Source organism: Macaca fascicularis, chromosome 10 (assembly GCF_037993035.2).
Source record: "Macaca fascicularis isolate 582-1 chromosome 10, T2T-MFA8v1.1".
In the NCBI taxonomy this organism is placed as follows: domain Eukaryota; kingdom Metazoa; phylum Chordata; class Mammalia; order Primates; family Cercopithecidae; genus Macaca; species Macaca fascicularis.
Genome location: NC_088384.1, coordinates 29,436,487 through 29,454,668, shown reverse-complemented (window position 1 = coordinate 29,454,668; position 18,182 = coordinate 29,436,487). Strand labels below are relative to the sequence as shown.

Here is an 18,182-nt window from a genome sequence, read left to right as displayed (position 1 = left end):
TACTCGGGAGGCTGAGGCAGGAGAATGTTGTAAATCCGGGAGGCGGAGCTTGCAGTGAGCTGAGATCCGGCCACTGCACTCCAGCCTGGGCGACAGAGCGAGACTCCGTCTCAAAAAAAAAAAAAAAAAAAAAAAGATCATCTAAAACCATTGGTTAAAAGCTGGTCTAACCCACCTTATTTTGTTGTTGTTTGTTTCGTTTTATTTTATTTATTTATTTATTTATTTTTGAGATGAGTCTCGCTCTGTTGCCCAGGCTGGAGTAGAGTGGCGCGATCTGGGCTCACTGCAAGCTCCGCCTCCCGGGTTCAGCCATTCTCCTGCCTCAGCCTCCCGAGTAACTGAGACTACAGCGCCCGCCACCACGCCTGGCTAATTTTTGTATTTTTAGTAGAGGCAGGGTTTCACCTTGTTAGCCAGGATGGTCTTGATCTTCTGACCTCGTGATCCACCCTTCTCAGCCTCCCAAAGTGCTGGGATTACAGGCGTGAGCCACCACGCCCAGCTGTTTGTTTCATTTTAGATGTTTCGCAGCCTGAAGCTGTGGTTTTAGTCTCTTTCTCTAATGATAAGTGGAAAAGAGGGATGAGGAAGGGGCTCTGCTGGCCCAACCAAAAACAAAACAAAGAACCCATGAGTGTACTGTCTCCCTTGGGCACTTGGACACTCCTGCTAGAACATTTAGTAGACGCTGACAATTCCGAGCTAATGTAAAAGCCAAGTCTGGAGGGTCATGGGGTGGGAGACTAGGGTGAGGAAGTTGTTGAAGGAGGCCGGGGGGATGGCAGGGCCTTCATCTAATAGTGACGGTAGCATTTTAGAGCTAGAGGATCTTTATCGATTGTCTAGTTCACATGCATGATTTTAAAAAAAGGAAGCTGAGGCAGGAGGATTGCTTGAGCCCTGGAGTTGGAGACTAGCCCAGGCACCATAGCGAGTCAGCGTCTCTGTTAAATTAATAAATGAAGTCGTGCTCGCTTCGGCAGCACGTATACTAAAAAGTTGGAACCATACAGAGAAGATTAGCATGACCCCTGCGCAAGGATGACACACAAATTCGTGAAGCGTTCCACATTTTGCATAGTCTGCGAAGATCATTTCAGTATCTGCTAACTAGCACTAAGGAAATAGTGTGAATCTAAGCAAAAATGGGTGGCACCCAATGACGAAATTGTGGTTTTCATTACAAAAAATAAAAAAAAAATTAATAAATGAAGTCAAGAAAGGTGAGGCATGGATGGCTTCAGTGATGTGGATAACTCACAGAGAGGTAGCAACGGGGAGGGCCCGAGCCTTGCTTCCGAGGGATTACACCACGGCTCGCTTGCCCCACCCAAAGGCCAAAGGAACTGAGCATTGATAACCAACATAATGATGTTGGTACCTGGAGCCCCCTCAATGTCCCATGGATCAAGGAGACCAGATTCCTCCATACAGCTTGTTGAGGGACTTGGTGGGTGCCCCCTGCTCTTGATGTCTTAATACATTGACTGCTGTGCTCAACCCAGACCCAGCCTCTTCCTGGAATTCTCCTTTGGATACGCACAGAAACAGAACCCGGCCTGGCCTTTGCAGCCATTAGCTGTGTGCAGTCACCTGGGACAGTGCTGTAGGTCAGCAGCTGGCAAAGTGCTAGATGCTGGGTTGGGGTTGCTCAGCAGGTCTCAGCCCTGGCTGCCAGCTGGATTCCCCAGGAAGCCCCTATAGCTTCAGATTCGGCAGGTCTGTGTGGATCCCAGTGAAATTGTTTTCAAAGCCTCCCAGGTGTTGTCGATGTGCAGCCAGGGCTGGGGACACCTGTTAGAGAGCGCTGAGTCCTGTAGGACAGGAAGTGGAGAACCTGGGAGAGGGAGAGGCAGAGGTGCGCAAGGAAGCCGTGACTTCGGCCACCTGCACTCACAGCTAGTGGCAGATCACTCCAGGCACACGGCTCCCCCCTGGCCATCCACATGGAAAGGAACGACAACTGTGCCCGCTTCAGGATTGCTGGGTCAGCTGCTCTGAATGCCTGAGGGCAGCCCTGTGCCCACCCAGCCTGGGTGTGTGTGGTGGCAGTTGTAAACTCGTGAACGAACACCGAGGTCACCTCTGCTGGTAACCTTTGGGTAGGGCTACTTACAGGTGACTCATGGTGAGAGTGACGCCACCCCATCAGGGTGAGCTCTCAGAAGTCCCATGGGCCTCAGAGGCCCCCTTTGGAAGGAGTGGAGAAGGGATCCTCATATGAGCCATGGATTGGGCTAGAAGATCCTTGTGGGTTGACAATGGTCGTGGTGAGTCCACTGGCTTAGAAAACTCAGGCTGAGGACAGGCCATCGAGGAGCTCTAGATGGCTAAGGCCTTGGAAACACGTGTTGGGCTTTGTCATTCAGCCTGAGAGGAAGGGAGTGATTATCTCCAGGTGCCTCTGGGAGGAATGAATTACTCCGTATAACCAGATAGTCCCAACAGGCAGGGGGACTCTTGTAGAATAAGCCACTCTGTCCTCCTGCGGGTACTCACATTGGGGTAAGGTGGTCTGGGATTTTGACAGACCTGCTGGGAGGTGGGCTATGAGTCATCCAGAAGCTGGGCTGGACCAAGGGATGGGGGAACCTGTAGCCCTAATTCCCTGGGCTGGGATGGGAAGAACATGGTAGGACTCACGGCTCATGGTGGCCAGGACTTGCACCCCAGCCAGCATGCTGGCCTGTGCTCCTCACCCCATCAGACCCCATGGGCAGGGTGCGCAAGGACCATTCCAGAGAACAAGACGGTAACATTTTGGGTTCCTCCTTTTCTTTTCATTTTCTTTCCTTTCCTTTTCTTTTCTTTTTCTTTTTTTTCTTTTTCTTTTTTTTTTTTTTTTTGACAGAGTCTTGCTCTGTCACCTAGGCTAGAGTGCAGTGGCACAATCTTGGCTCACTGCAACCTTCACCTCCCGGGTTCAAGCAATTCTCCTGCCTCAGCTTCCCAAGTAGCTGGGCTTACAGGCACCTGCCACCACGCCCAGCTAATTTTTTGTATTTTTAGTAGAGATGGGGTTTCACCATGTTGGCCAGGCTGTTCTTGAACTCCTGACCCCAAGTGATCTGCCCACCTCGGCCTCCCAAAGTGCTGGTCTTACAGGCATGAGCCACTGCATCTGGCCAGGGGTCCCCCTTTCTATAGCAACCCAACCCCCCTGTATGAGGGAGAACCGACTGTTTTCTCTGTACACAAGCTTATGTGACCAAATGTGGGGGCTTTTTCCCACACCAGGCAGTTCTCTGCAGACACCAGCTGGGTGTCCTACAATTTCAACTCAGTGCTGACATGGAGTTAGCGTCAGATCCCACAGTTAAGGGCTCAGCTCCGGAAGACTGCCCCTAACTTCAGGTGTCAGTAGCAAGTCCAGGTTGTCTACTGGCCATAAATTGGAGGCTCCTACAGCCCCTTCCTTGAGTTTGATCACTTGCTGGAAAGGCTCACAGAACTCAGGAAAATAACTTGCTAGGTGACTGGTTTTTAATACAAAGACACAACTCAGGAATAGCCAGATGGAAGAGGTGCATAGAGGAAGGTCTGTGGGAAGGGGTGCAGAGCTCCCATGCCCTCTCCAGGCACTGCCACATTTTCATCAACCTGGAAGCTCTCCTAACCCTGGCCTTTTGGACAGCCTTCATTGTGTAGGCATGATTGATTACATCACTGACCATTAGTGATCAACTCACCCTTTAGCTGTGGTTCTTCCCCAGAGAGTTGGGGGTGCCAACTGTCTAATCATGTGGTTGATTCTCCTGGCAACCAGCCCGCTTCCTGAGGCTATCCAGGAGCCCCAGCCACCTGTCATTTATTAGCACACATAAAGACATGTATTACTTTGGAGATTCCAAGGGTTTTAGGAACTGCATGCCAGGAAAGTAGGGAGTGGGGTATGCAAAGATCAAATATACATTTCTGAAGTCACAATCCCCTGCCGGGGGCAGACGTATCTCAGAAAGCCCCTTGTATTGTCTGGGCAGTGAGCCCGTGTTCATCACCCCTCACCTTGTGGTCGTTAACCAGTCAGTTGTGAAGGGGACATCAGCATACCCGAGGTACTTGTGAGATGCCTGTTGGGGACAGAGATGGTGTCAGCTGGGTGCTTGCTGGGACAGGTTGGGTATGGATGCTCCCTTCTCTGTCTCTAACACAGGATGCTTTGCACACACAGATGGCTCGTTCGGAACACCACCTGGGTACGGCTGCGCTGCAGACCGGGCAGAGGAGCAGCGCCGGCACCAAGACGGGCTGCCCTACATTGATGACTCGCCCTCCTCATCGCCCCACCTCAGCAGCAAGGGCAGGGGCAGCCGGGATGCGCTGGTCTCGGGAGCCCTGGAGTCCACTAAAGCGGTGAGTCCCCATGGTGTACGTGTGGCAGGAGGGCCAGGTGAGGCTCCCTGAAGTGCGGCCCCATGCTCAGGGGTACATAGCAGGTAGGTGGTGGAGCAGCCAATGGTTTGGAAGCCGAGGGGGTTACCAAAAACTCCTTCCTCATCTCTACATGTGGTACACAGACAGCCTGCCAGACGTGTTGGTCAGGGAGATCGGGGGATGCTTTGAACGGAGCATGGAGGAGGCACGCAGCACGTGGTCTTGAGGTTGAGAATGTCAGCACCAGAGGCAACCACCAAAACCAGCAAGACCTGCATGGTGGCATCGGCAACGCTGCTGAGCCGGGTGGTATCTGGGCTTGGGTCTCTGCTTCATAAAGTTTTCTTGCTACCTTTTACCAAAGCGTGTGCTGGCTCCATCCATGTGATCAGAGCCTTTCCTGTGAGTTTTCACTTGACCCTCATTAGTAATTCTTGGCCTTGCTGTCACTTCCACTTTACAAATGTGGAACTGAAGTCCAGTGGTGGCTTGCCCAAGGTATCATGGCTAGTGAGCAGCGGCACATTCAGTACAAGCTCTGCCATGCCCTCTGAGAAAGCAGTGAACCCGCGCCCCCACTCACGTGAGGACATAGCCTGGAATGGTCACAGGCTGGGTGGTGCTGGGCCGCCCGGCCCTGCATGAAGTTCTGACTCCTCTCGCTGGTCCCACTGCTCAGGGGGCTGCTTCAGCAGTGCTCTGGGGCCCAGATGCTCACCCTTTGCCATTGGTGCATATCCCCCAACTCGACCTCTTGGGTTCCTTCCTTCTTGGGCTGAGAAAATCACTGCCCCAGGGCAGTTGCTCCTTTCTGTCTTTTTGGTCCCTGATGACAGATTTCTTCCCCACTCTGCTTAGCTTATTTCTAGATGATTTCTACCCTGACAACATCGTAGCCTGGCACGGTGGCTCACACCTATAATCTCAGCGACTCAGGAGGCTCAGGTGGGAGAACTGCTTGAGTCCAGGAGCTCGAGACTACAGTGAGCTGTGATTCTCACCACTGCACTCAGCCTGGGCAACACAGCAAGACCCCGTCTTAAAAAAAATAATAGGCCAGGCACAGTGGCTCTAGCCTGTAATCCTAGCACTTTGGGAGGCCGAGGCGGGCAGATCACGAGGTCAGGAGATCGAGACCATCCTGGTTAACGCGGTGAAACCCCGTCTCTACTAAAAATAGAAAAAACTAGCCAGGCGTGGTGGCGGGTGCCTGTAGTCCCAGCTACTCGGGAGGCTGAGGCAGAAGAATGGCGTGAACCTGGGAGGCGGAGCTTGTGGTGAGCTGAGATCGTGCCACTGCACTCCAGCCTGGGCGACAGAGCGAGACTCCGTCTCAAAAAAAAAAAACAAAAACAAAAAAACAATAATAATAATAAAAAGAACACGAGAGGGATGGACTTTCCCCTGGTTCTATAAGGAAGCTCCAGAAGTGCATCTTCTCACTGAGCTGCTTTTCTCTGGGGCTGACGTGTTAGCTGCAGGCCCGGGACTGCTGCTTATGTATATGCTTTTGTGATTTCTGAAGGCGTTGGTGCTGGGCAGGCTTCTCGTCCTGAACTGAGAGGATGGGAGAGGAAGCCAGTGGGTAACATGTACCTGCTCCATGCAGCACACACAGGCTGCTGCCTTAGGTAGCTTCCAATCCCACATCTAGCGTCAGCTTTGTACAGACTAGGAGGTTCAGAGAGGTGAAGTAACTTGCTTGGGCCACGCAGCTCCAGGGTTTGAAACCTTCCTGATTCTTCAGTGGACACACTTTCTCTCCCTCATCTGTCTTGTCTTTCTTGGTGTATCCTCTCTCTTGCTGCTTTGTGAGCGTGGTTTTGGTACTAAGTTCAGGTAGGCTAAGTGCTGAACTTAAGAAAGGCTATTTCTTTCCATCATCCTTGAGGGCTATCTTCACCCAGCCAGTCCTTGATGTACTTCTGGCCCCGAAAGGAAGCTGATCTGCCCACTCAGTGCCCCTGGTCCCTGTCCGGGGGAGGGGGCCTCCCTCCCACACCTGGCTCTGACTTGGAGTACAGCCTTCACCTTTTAGTGCAGGGCTCCTCCTCTGTGAAGCCACTCCAGATCCTGGTCCCCCGACCCCTGCTCCCTGCTTCTGCCCTCACAGGAGCTGTAGACGTTTCTCATGGTGCACATCCTGCAGAAGGTTGCACATCTCTGCCTGTCAGGTCCAGGGTTTCCAGTCCCAAGCACGCCCCCTGGCCCAGAGCTGGTCTGAAGAGGAGGGGATTTGATTGGAGAGCTGTGTGTAGCTCCTTTCTAGAAACCTTCTGGTGCTCCTTCCCAGTGGCTGGGGCCCCAGGACGGGTGCCCTTCACTGCTCTGGAGACAAGCATAGCCTTGATTTCCTGGTTTCCCTGCCAGCCACGCAACAAGCCATGCAAATGTCATCTTTCATTTCTGATCTTTGGTTTGAAGACATGGCTGTCGCTTCCTAGGACACCTCACTTCCCCCAGGGAGCATGGTGATCTTGAGGCCAGAGGCATGCTGATCCTGACCAGCCAGTGGGACGTGGGCATCAGCGTGCTCATCCCCCTCCCCCTACACGCCACCCACCCCTCGTTTGGTCCCAGATGCTGATTTTGAGTCTTTTGGGCCATGGGGCCACCAGGAAGCCCTCAGGGAACTTTTTGGCAATTTGGGGTCTCAGTGGACTCCTGTGGCACGGGTCTTCTCTGTGAATACCCATTCGTAGTGTAGGCAGAGGTTGGACAGAGGCCAGGTGCCCCCTTGCCCAGGTTGCTGTGGGAAGGATTCACACAGGTTGGCCTGTTGCAACAACCTGCAGCCCCAGGACCCTGCACAGTGGCCAGCCCCTTGCCCTCTGTATGCCATCAGGGCCAGGTTCTTGGGGTGTTCGCTGGCTGGGCTGCAGGACAATGTCCAGTCTGTTGCTAATGAAAATCTGCCCTTGCCCAGAGCAGAAGAGGGTCCTTTTTCCAGCAGCGGTGCTCACTGCACACTCCCAGCCCGGAGCAGCCTGCCCCTTGCAGCCAGGGTTTTGCACCCTGATCACCACTGGGCTCCCCCAGATTAGGGAAACTAGGAGGAGGGACTAGAAGGGGCCTCATTGCGCTCTGCCTTGTCCTGAAGCTCAGTTCCAGCTCCCTCCCTCAGCTCACCTGTGGGCCTGGCAGCAGTCAGCTGACAACAGTTTTATTCACCTCGTTCTCTGTCAGCTTTTCCTGCTTGGTTGTCACAAGCCCATTTTGTTTTGTGGGTTCTTTGTTGGCTTTTATTTAGCCTCAGGTTTTGTGTTTGTACCTGCCTGGGTAGGATCATGGTAGGAGGTACTTCCTTCCATGTCACTGACTTCTTTTTCCAATTTCCCTTTACCTCCGGCTTCCTACCCGCCCCAGCCTCCTTGCCTGCCATCATGGCCCTCCCTGCATTCACGTCCTTTCCCTTAACTGGCAGGAGCACAGTTCTGAGTTATAAATAGCCCCAGGCTGGGCCCTGCCCTTTGCTCTCTCGTTTTCTCTCCGTGGACTTGGCTGGTTTCTGAGCCATCCCTGTCTGATGCCACCAGCACTATTCAGGACTCTAGAAGATTCTCAGTCTAAGGAGAAGTGCCCTCATCCTGAGTCTTGTCTCCACCCTACCCAGTCCATGCCCTGGGCCAGATGTTCCCTGAGCGGCCCTGCCCTTCAGAATAGGGAGGGAGAGCTAGACTCTGCCTTCCTGCCTGCGCTGTTTTTCCTCCTGGCTTTCCAAACCACGTGGACAGAACGAGACACAGTGCTCCCACCCACGTGGGCACAAGCATCTCACACTGGGTGGGGCCTTCATGGGCTCTGCAGCCATAGCAGCCTCCCTGGGCCCTGCAGGCCCCTTCGTACTCATAGTAGCAAGGTTGTCCTCAGAACATGAGCAGAGCTGGCAGGCTGGGTGGGTGGCCCTGCCCAAGGGGCCCACCATTCCCTTAACCTCTTCTCTCATGGAGCAGGGAGCGGCATCTGCGCACGGTAGGAGGCACCTGCAGGGCAGCTGGGGGCTGCTTTCCCCAAGACTCCACCATTCATGATGGGCAGAGAGGGAGTGTCATAGGCCACCCCACCCTATGTGTATGTGCAACATGGGCAGCAGACTTGCTGAACTTGGGAAGCATTTCAGGGCACCGAGTCAGGCTCAATTGACAGTCCTGGGTTCCTTGGACCCAATTGTCTCCAAGTGAGAGTATGGAGACCCTGAAGGAGCCCTCAGAGATTCATAAAAACACAGCCAATGCTAGGATACAGCCAGGTCTTTGAGATCCACTCACTAATTTATTAAACGAATCTTAATTGAGCACCTGGGTGTTCCAGGCAATGTGCTAGGCAAGGAGGTTCCCAGCTCAGCACAGCCATGGCCTGGATCCCACCTGCGGAGCCACTGCCTACCCTGCCGGGGGGACAGGTGTGCATGGGACCTGCGTGTCCTTTTCCTTGGAGCTGCTGTCCACCCAGATCTTGATGGCTGTCCCCTCCACACACACACATGTACCTGTGTATAAATGCATGTATATACACACGTATACACAGGCACCCGGGCATGCTGACAGCTCATGCATACATTCACACAAGTGTGCACACACTTAGGAGATTCCCAGGGCAAAATGGTGACCCAGGAAGGCTTTTTAGATGGTCCCAGTGGGCAAGTGAAGTTGTGTGGTCCAAGCCCCAGGGACTCAAGTGGGGCACAGGGTGGGGCTCCCTCCCCAGGCAGTGGAGGCTCAGGGCCAGAGTACATTTGCCTGAGACCATGGGGCAGGCCAGGCCCTGGGTGCTTTGTGTTGAACCTGCTGTCCATACCATGACATGCCTCCCTTCTAGTGGGCCAGGGAAATAGGACAGCAGGGTTGGAGTAGGCAGGGGCTGTGCTGGGACCCTGATTCCAAATTCTACAGATAGCATCAGGCCTGAGGTAACCTCAGTCAGATCCTTCCTGAAACCCATCAGTTCTCACTGGAGGTGATTCTGCTCCCAGGGCATGTGTGGCAGCGCCGGGAGACATTTGTGCCTGCCACACATCGGGGGAGAGGGTGTTACTCACATACGGTAGGTAGAGGCAAGGATGCTTCACAGAATCCTACAAGGCGCAGGATGCCACACAGCCCCTGACAGACTCCTCTAGGCCTAGATGTCAGCGGGGCCAACGAGGAGCCTGCCCGCAGCCAGTGATCTTCCCTGAAAGTGGGAAAGTGAGTGATCAGGGACCACCACCCCAGTTCCATACCTGTGAGCCCAGCAATCAGTGGAGAAGTGGGTGGGGCTGTCACAGACACCAGACCTGACCCCCCTCCCCCGCCCCACGCGCACGCACACACAAACACACACGCATGCACTCACGCACTTTTTTCTGACTGCAGGCAGGGCCAGTGGGCACAGGCGGGACAGAGGGAGCATGGCTTCAGCCCGGTGGAGCACTGACATCTGCCATGGGCACGGCCAGCCTCCAACATTGCCAGTGGCCAGGGAGCAGACGGGAGTGACCAGGAAGTCAGGCGGCGGTTTCTGTGGCCTTTGGCGTCGTCATCTTTGGTGTCATGCCTTTGCGGGGACTGTTGTAACAAAGCACCACAGACTAGCGGGCTTAAAGAACAGGAGTTTACTTTCTCATAGCCCTGGAGGCCTGAAGTCCAAGATCAAGGGGTGGGCAGGGTTGATTTCTTCTCTGGTCCCTCTCGTGGACTTGTCTTCTCTGTGTGTCTTCACATGATGTTCCCTCCATTTGAGTCTGTGTCCTAATCTCTTTTACCAGCACTCCGGTCCTGGTGGGGTGCCGTGGCTCATGCCTGTAATCCCAACACTCTGGGAGGCTGAGGTGGAAGGACTGCTTGAGCTCAGGAGTTTGAGACCAGCCTGGGCAACATGGCAAGACCTTGTTTACACACACACACACAAAAAAAGTTTTTTTTTTTGAGATGGGGTTTCGCTCTTATTGCCCAGGCTGGAGTGCCATGGCATGGTCTCGGCTCACTGCAACCTGCCCCTCCCATGTTCAGGCAATGCTTCTGCCTCTGCCTCCCAAGTAGCAGGGATTACAGGTGCCTGCCACCACACACGGCTAAATTTTGTATTTTTAGTAGAGACAGGGTTTCACCATGTTGGCCAGGCTGGTGATCTCGAACTCCTGACCTCAGGTGATCCACCCGCCTCGGCCTTCCAAACTGCTGGGATTATAGGCGTGAGACATTGCGCCTGGACCCCACAAAAATGTTTAAGTTAGCAGAGCAAGGTGGTGGGTGCGTGAGGTCCCAGCTACTTGGGAGGCTCAGGTGGGAGGTTTGCTTGAGCCTGGGCTCTCAAGGCTGCAGTAAGCTGTGACTGTGCCACAGCACTCCAGCCTGAGTGACAGAGCGAGACGTCGTCTCAAAAATAAAAGAATGGGACACATGGAATCTTTTGACTTCAGTTTAGCTTAATCACCTCTTTAAAGGCCCTGCCTTCAGATCCAGTAACGCTCTAAGGTACTGGGGGTTAGGGCTTCAACATGAATCTGAGTGGGGAGGGGAGACATTATCATAACTAGGATTAGAAGGTGGCCTCCCATGGTCTCTGTCCCCTACTTCAACATCCAACAATGTGTCAGCTTCATCATTTGGAGACAAAAACAGTAGAGCTTCCCTGAACTTTTGGCAGGGATGCTAATGGGAAGGGGGACTTTGTCAAAGCCCTCGTGTAAGAGGGTCCCTGCCAGTGATGTTGGGGTCTGAAAAGCAGGGTCAGGGGACACAGGCCTTGAGCCCCAGGGACAGGGTTCTTCTGGAGCAGGTGGTAGCAGTCCCTGTGGCTGGGAGGGAGGGCATCTGGAGAAGGCGGTGCTGCTTGGAGGGCGTCAGTCGAAGGGTCGGTCACGTGGCAACAGCAGTCAGAGAATCCAGGTGAGGAGGGCCCCAGGTGAGCAGTGGGGAGTGGAGCTTGGCTGCAGCAGGAGCCAGGTGGCCATGCTGTGGGTTCCGACGCCCCCTCGGCTCAGAGCCGCCTCCTCCTTCCTCGACTGTGTGAGGCAGCTGCTCTTGGGTTGCAGGCAGAAGGTGTGGAGCGAGGCCTGGCCCGGCCTGCTCCACACCAAACTCTGTTTCGTGGTCTGGCAAGACTAAGGGTTGCCCTGGGTGTTGCCAGATGAACCCCTGGGATTCTCAGCGACCACGAGCATGTGGCTTAGTATGTGCGGAGGGTCCCCTGCCTCTCTAATTCCATGTGGAGCCTTCGTAGGGGCAGGGGTTTGTCCAGAGGTCAACAAGCTGGCCCTCCTCTCTCAGAGGGCCCTGATGCAAGCATCCCCCTACCGCCCTTCCAGGCTGACTTCTGTCTGTTTCTCCTGCAGAGTGAGCTGGACTTGGAAAAGGGCCTGGAGATGAGAAAATGGGTCCTGTCTGGAATCCTGGCTAGTGAGGAGACTTACCTGAGCCACCTGGAGGCACTGCTGCTGGTGAGGAGGGTTTAGGGAGCTGAGCAGGGCGGGAAGGGGGAGGATGACAGGGTTGGGGAGCCTCTTTGCCCTTAAGTCCTAGGTCAGCTGTCAGAGCCTGGGTGCAGCTCGCCATCCCTGGAGTGGATACCAGTGGAAGACTGAGTTGCCAAACCAAGCTGGTTTTAAAATTGTATTTGTTATGTAATTTAAAAATAAAAGTGCATATGTCAGGTAACCATGACTGTCTACTGTCATACAATGCACCTGACAGATGGCAGCCCCTCTCACCTGTGCTACCTCACCTGTGTCCTCTTTCAGCCCATGAAGCCTTTGAAAGCTGCTGCCACCACCTCTCAGCCGGTACTGACGAGTCAGCAGATTGAGACCATCTTCTTCAAAGTGCCTGAGCTCTATGAGATCCACAAGGAGTTCTATGATGGGCTCTTTCCCCGCGTGCAGCAGTGGAGCCACCAGCAGCGGGTGGGCGACCTCTTCCAGAAGCTGGTGAGTGACCCAGGGCCGGTGCTGGGACTACAGGCATGTACCACCACATCCAGCTAATGTTTTGTGTTTTTAGTAGAGACAGGGTTTTGCTATGTTGGCCAGTCTGGTCTCGAACTCCCAGCCTCAAATGATCCACCCGACTTGGCCTCCCAAAGTACTGAGATTACAGGCGTGAGCCACCATGCCCATCCTTTTTTGTTTGTTTGTTCTTTGGTTTGTTTTTTAATTTATATTTATTTAGATAGGTATTTTTAGAAAGGGCTGGGGACTCCCTGCGTTGTCCAGGCTGGAGTGCAGTGGCTCTTCACAGGCATGATTCCACTGCTCATCAGCATGGGAGTTTTGACCTCCTTCGTTTCCAATCTTGGCTGTTTCACTCCTTAGGCAAACTGGTGGTTCCCGATTCCTGGGAGGTCACCATATCGATGCCAAACTTAGTATGTAGTGCACTGCAGCCCAGAACTCCTGACTGAAGCCATCCTCCGGCCTCAGCCTTCAGCATGGCTGGGACTACAGGTGCGCGCCGCCACACCCTGTGTGCACACACTTTCCCTGAAGCAGGCTTCCTCCACTGGGAAACAAGTCCTCTAGGGGCAGGTGTGGCCGGAGGCCAGGCCCCCTCTAAGCGTGAAGAGCATGTGATTCCTTACAAGCCCTGCCCCCAGCACTTCTGGACTGCTGAGACACCCAGCTCTGGCCTTGGGCCTCCCCTTGGCTGATGCTGGGGACTGAGTTTTCTGCTCTGAGGTGTGGCTTTCCCGTAGGGGGACCCCTCCCTCTGCCACCCTGTGCTGCAGAACCCCCAAACTCCAAGCCAGAGCTAAGGCTTGAGGAACACACAAGGCACTTACTTTGTTCCAGTTCTTGCTTCCTGGGGCTCTTCCCGCCATGGCCAGAGAGCAGGAGGCTGTATTTTGATATATGCTGCCCCCTCCATCTTTGAAGGCCCCCCCCCCCCCCAATTTCTCCCTGTGTGTGTCAGCAGTTTTAAACCTAGTGGAGGGTGGTGGCTCAGGCTGGGCTCTGCGTCAGGAACCCCCCCGCCCCCACCAACGGTGGCCTGGGCGAGGGCGGGGGGTGTAGAGGCAAGGAAGCTGCAGGAAGGGAGAGTGGTGAGGGGGAAGTGAAGGAAGGGGAAGAGGAAGGGAAAAGCGAGCGAGAGGGGCAAGGAGGAAGAGGAAGCGGGGCGGAAGGGAAGCCCGGACCGCAGACGGCGAAGAAGACAGTGGGGCTGGGGGTTGAGGCAGGAGCAAGGGCATGCCCAAGAGAGGAAACAGGGAGGCGGAAGCATGGAGGAAGGGGCAAGAGGCATCATCAAAAGACATGAGGGGAGCTCAGGGGCCGGGAAGGAGGCACATGGAAGAGTATGGGAAGAAGGAGGAATGGAGAGTCAGGGCTAGGCATTGGGAGGGTGCCAGGCTGAGAAGAGCACAAGGACGAGGGGGTCAGGCTTGGGCCTACATCTCTGGGACAGGGGCGGCCATGGCCGTGGCAGCCAGGGAGGAGGAGGCGGCGGCAGCTCGGGAGTCTGCCGCCTGCCCGGCTGCAGGGTCCACGCTCTGGCGCCTGCCGGAGGTGCTGCTGCTGCTCACCTGCTCTCACCTGGACATGCGGGCCCTCAGCTGCCTGGCCCAGGTGTGCCGCTGGCTACGGCCCTTCACCGGCTGCGACCTGCTCTGGGAGTCTTTGCTGGGCATGATGAGGACATTTGCCACTTTGTGCTGGCCAGCTTGCATATTGTCAGTGCAGGAGGAGATGGGAAGATTGGCGTTGGTAAGATTCACAGCACCTTCACTGTCAAGTACTCGGCTCATGGACAGGAGGTGAACTGTGTGGATTGCAAAGGGGGCATCACTGTGAGTGGCTCCAGGGACGGGATGGCCAAGGTGTGGCCTTTGGCCTCAGGCCGGCTGGAGCAGTGTTTACACACCATCCAGATTGAAGACTGAGTCTGGTCCATTGCCATCAGCCCATTACTCAGCTCTTTTGTGACAGGGACGGCTTGTTGCGGGCACTTCTCACCCCTGAGAGTCTGGGACCTCAACAGTGGGCAGCTGATGACATACTTGGGCAGTGACTTTCTCCCAGGGGCTGGGGTGCTGGATGTCATGTATGAGTCCCCTTTCACACTGCTGTCCTGTGGCTATGACACCTACGTTCGCTACTGGGACCTCTGCACCAGTGTCCGGAAAGGTGTCATGGAGTGGGAGGAGCCCCACAGCAGCACCCTGTACTGTCTGCAGACAGATGGCAACCACTTGCTGGCCACAGGTTCCTCCTACTACAGTGTTGTACGGCTGTGAGACCGGTGCCAAAGGGCCTGCGGCTGCCTGCACACCTTCCCGCTGACATCAACCCCCTCCAGCAGCCCTGCGTACTGCCTGCGTCTCACCACCAAGCATCTCTATGCTGCACTGTCTTATGACCTCCACGTCCTGGATTTTCAAAACCCATGACTGTCAGGGCCACCCCTGCCTGTGGGCCAAGGAGACCAGCGAGTCAGGGACCTCTCTTGCCTGGAGGGTGCAGTGATAGGTCCTCCCCACTGCCCCACTGTCCTCCTGGGCCTGTGACCCCGGTGCTCAGGCACCTTACACTAGAGGCTTCTGAATCCTGGGGCTTTGGGGCTTACCAGAGATGCAGTCCCTCCCAGGAACCTGTTGGAGAGGCAGGACCTGCTGCTTTAGAGGAGTGAGGCTGAACCCGGGCTTTGCGACCCTGTTTGGCCAGAGCAAGGATCTGGCCTGGAGAGGCCCATCCTACATCCCTTGTTAGAGCCACGATAGCCTACGGAGTGAGGTGAGATGCTGCCACCTTCCCAGATGGTTCCTTTCTGCCCCTTCCTGGAAAGAAGGATGAGGCTGCCAGTAGCTGGCTGGCACCAGCCAGACCTCACCCTTGATTAACCTCTCGGGGCCAGGGGTTCATTACTGGGGCACCGTGGCCTGGTTTTGCCTTGAAACCAAGAAAGGGCAAAGGGAACCCAGCAGTTCTGAGTGAGTTCTGAGCCAGCCCTGACTCAGTCTGGCTGTTGAGACATGCTACAGTTTTCATTTTTGTAAAAATAAAGCTTGATTGTTCAATTGTTCACAGAAAAAAAAAAGCAAACACCTAGCGGACGTGACTTGGCCTGCCGCCCTCCTGAGAAACGGAGAATCGTGGTGTTGGGGAAAAAAAACACACATCCAGAGCTCTTCCCCAAATAATATTCGGAAATCACTCAGAGACTTTTTTAAAATTTTAATATCTCAGGAACACTGGAATTTAACTTTGGAAAGTTTCCGCTGGCTTCCCTGGAGGCCTTGAGGTACCTTCATGTGTCAGATGATGCAGCCGGAAGACTCGGGGGAGAGGCTGGGGTTGCAGTGGGAAGTTGTTCCCCAAAACCATGAGCTGAGTACTCATGTGTGTTCAACCTGGGCTGGGTGCTGGGGACTCCCCAAGGACAGATAGGCCCAGTGCCTGCCCTTGTCCCCATGACCAGCTCAGTAGGGTTGGCCCAGCATCGCTCCGTCAGGCATCCCAGTTGGACAAGTCTTAGAACCAAAGGAGCTCGCAGTGCCCTGCCCAGCTCCGGTGCCTCTTCCAAGCCCAGAAACTCCTAATCCTCGTCCAGTGGTTCAGAAAGCCAGACTCAAATGCGGCTCCTGCCACCTCCTCCTGTGGGGCTGTGCGGGCTGACTTCCCTGCTCTGGGTTATGTTTCTGGCTGAAGTTTTCACAACTCAGAGTTTTTATTTTTCTAATTATTTCAAACTTACAGGAGAGCTGTAAGAATGGGGCAAAGAGCTTTAGTATAGCCTTCACCCAGATACACTGATTGTAACTTTTTGCCACATTTGCTTTATCTCTTTCTGTGCATACACAGACGCACATACACACACACACACACACAAGCACAAGATGTTTTGCCCCCTGAATACTTCATTGTATATTTGCTAAGAACAAGGATATTCTCTCCTATAACCCACAGTACAATTTGTCAAATTCAGGAAATTTCACATTCATAAGATACTATTATTTAATATGTAGTTCATATAAATTTCCCCCAAGTTAACAGTTGCATTCTTCACAGCTGTTTTCATTCCCTGATTCAGGCCCCGGTTTAAGATCATGTTATGTACTTGGTTGTCACATCTCTCTAGTCTCCTTCAATCTGTACCAGTTCCTTAGACTTTGCTTGTCTTCCATGACCTTGACTTTTTTTTTTTTTTTTTTTTTCCTTGAGATAGAGTCTCCCTCTCTATCTCTGTCACCCAGGCTGGAGTGCAGTGGCGCAATCTTGGCTCACTGCAACCTCTGCCTCCTGGGTTCAGGCGATTCTCCTGCCTCAGCCTCCCCAGTAGCTGGGACTACAGGCGTGCACCACCACGCCCAGCTAATTTTTTGTGTGTTTTTAGTAGAGACGAGGTTTCACCATGTTGACCAGGCTGGTCTTGAACTCCTGACCTCAGGTGATCTGCCCGCCTCAGCCTCCCAAAGTGCTGGGATTACAGGTGTGAGCCACTGCACCCTGCCTTTTTTTTTTTTTCTTCTTTTGGAGATGGAGTCTCGCTGTATCACCCACACTGGAGTGCAGTGGTGCGATCTCGGGTCCCTGCAACCTCCACCTCCCAGGTTCACACGATTCTCCTGCCTCAGCCTCCCAAGTGGCCGGGATTATAGGCATCTGCAATTACGCCTGGCCAATTTTGGTATTTTCAGTAGAAACAGGGTATTGCCATGTTGGCCATGCTGTTCTTGAACTCCTGACCTCAAGTGATCTGCCTGCCTCGGCCTCCCAAAGTGCTAGGATTACAGGCATGAGCTGCCATGCCCAGCCAACCTTGACATTTTTTGAAGGGCACAGACCTGCTCGGGTTTGCCAGTTTCCTCAGGAATAGCTTCACGTTCTGTGTAACAGTACCACAGCAGCGAGGCTGTGTGCTTCTCAGTGCATCAGATCCAGAGGCACGTTTTTGATTAGCGAAAAATGTGAGAAGGAATTGCTTAGAACTTCTCACAAGCCACCTGGAAGATGTGAGCTCCTGGAGCAGGAGGGAGGAAAAGTCTTGAAAGGAGTCCTCCTCCCAAGACCCCCGAGACCCTGCTCAGCTGTCAGCTCTTCTGAGAGGCTGTCCTGGTCCTGACCACATTCTTGAAAGCAGCCTCATCGCTCTCAGCCCCTGTCCCGCTTGTAACCATCTGCCATTACATTCCTTGTGTGTGTTCATGCATGTGTTTATAAGCGCTCTCCTGTTAGAACACCAGCTTTGGAGGGCAGCGCTGTGTCTGAATTGTTTACCACTGTGGTGACAAGGCCTAAAGCAGGCCCTTAGTTTGACTGGGAGGCACTCAGTGACTTGCAGAGGAGGGAAAGAAGGAAGAGCTCTGGGCCTCATCACTGCACGGATGAGGAAGAACCTAGAATTGGAGGACGCAAGGACTCCTCCAGGTGGTCAGCATGGCAGGGGCCTGGCAGGTGTCTTCCGGCTGCTACCCTTTCCTCATACACTCTAAGCCCCTTCTTGCAGCCCCTGTAGGGAGCAGGGCCAGAATATCAGACAGTGCCAAGGGTGCCTGGTTTATCCAGCATCTGGGATTGTCATCTGTAGAAACATAAAATTCAATATAGATGCAAATGCACATGGAAATAAAATTTAGGTTTGACACAAAACAAATGCCAGGAGCCGTGAATGCCTTGGGCTTCCAGCTTGCAGTCAACTACAGTGGGAGTCTCCAACCCTAACCAGTGTGTCCCCTGGGTCTGCCCTTACACTCCCCAGGCCTGGGTTTGCTGGTTTTTCCCTCGCTGCCCATAAAGGTGTTGTGGGGCCCAGAGATGGAGGTGTCTGCCGCACTCACACACAAGGCAAATTGTTGCTGAATTGAGTGCGTGTCTGAGCAGTGAGGAGCGCTCT

At 54.0% G+C, this 18,182-nt stretch overlaps 1 protein-coding gene, 1 non-coding gene and 1 pseudogene across 3 annotated transcripts in view; all 3 read left to right on the top strand.

The window, feature by feature from the left end:
* Positions 1-18,182, top strand: part of BCR (BCR activator of RhoGEF and GTPase) — a 135,529-nt gene that overhangs the window by 69,772 nt on the left and 47,575 nt on the right. For both annotated transcript variants that reach the window (XM_045364424.3, XM_065522432.2), the window contains exons 2-4: positions 4,175-4,356; positions 11,693-11,797; positions 12,098-12,283. In XM_045364424.3, the coding sequence (XP_045220359.1) occupies positions 4,175-4,356; positions 11,693-11,797; positions 12,098-12,283 (473 nt within the window). The remainder of the gene's footprint in view (positions 1-4,174; positions 4,357-11,692; positions 11,798-12,097; positions 12,284-18,182) is intronic.
* On the top strand, positions 971-1,079 carry LOC123567402 (U6 spliceosomal RNA). Its single transcript, XR_006690311.2, has one exon. It is a non-coding gene; the product is annotated as a U6 spliceosomal RNA (small nuclear RNA).
* Positions 13,766-14,872, top strand: LOC107131045 (F-box/WD repeat-containing protein 4 pseudogene; annotated as a pseudogene).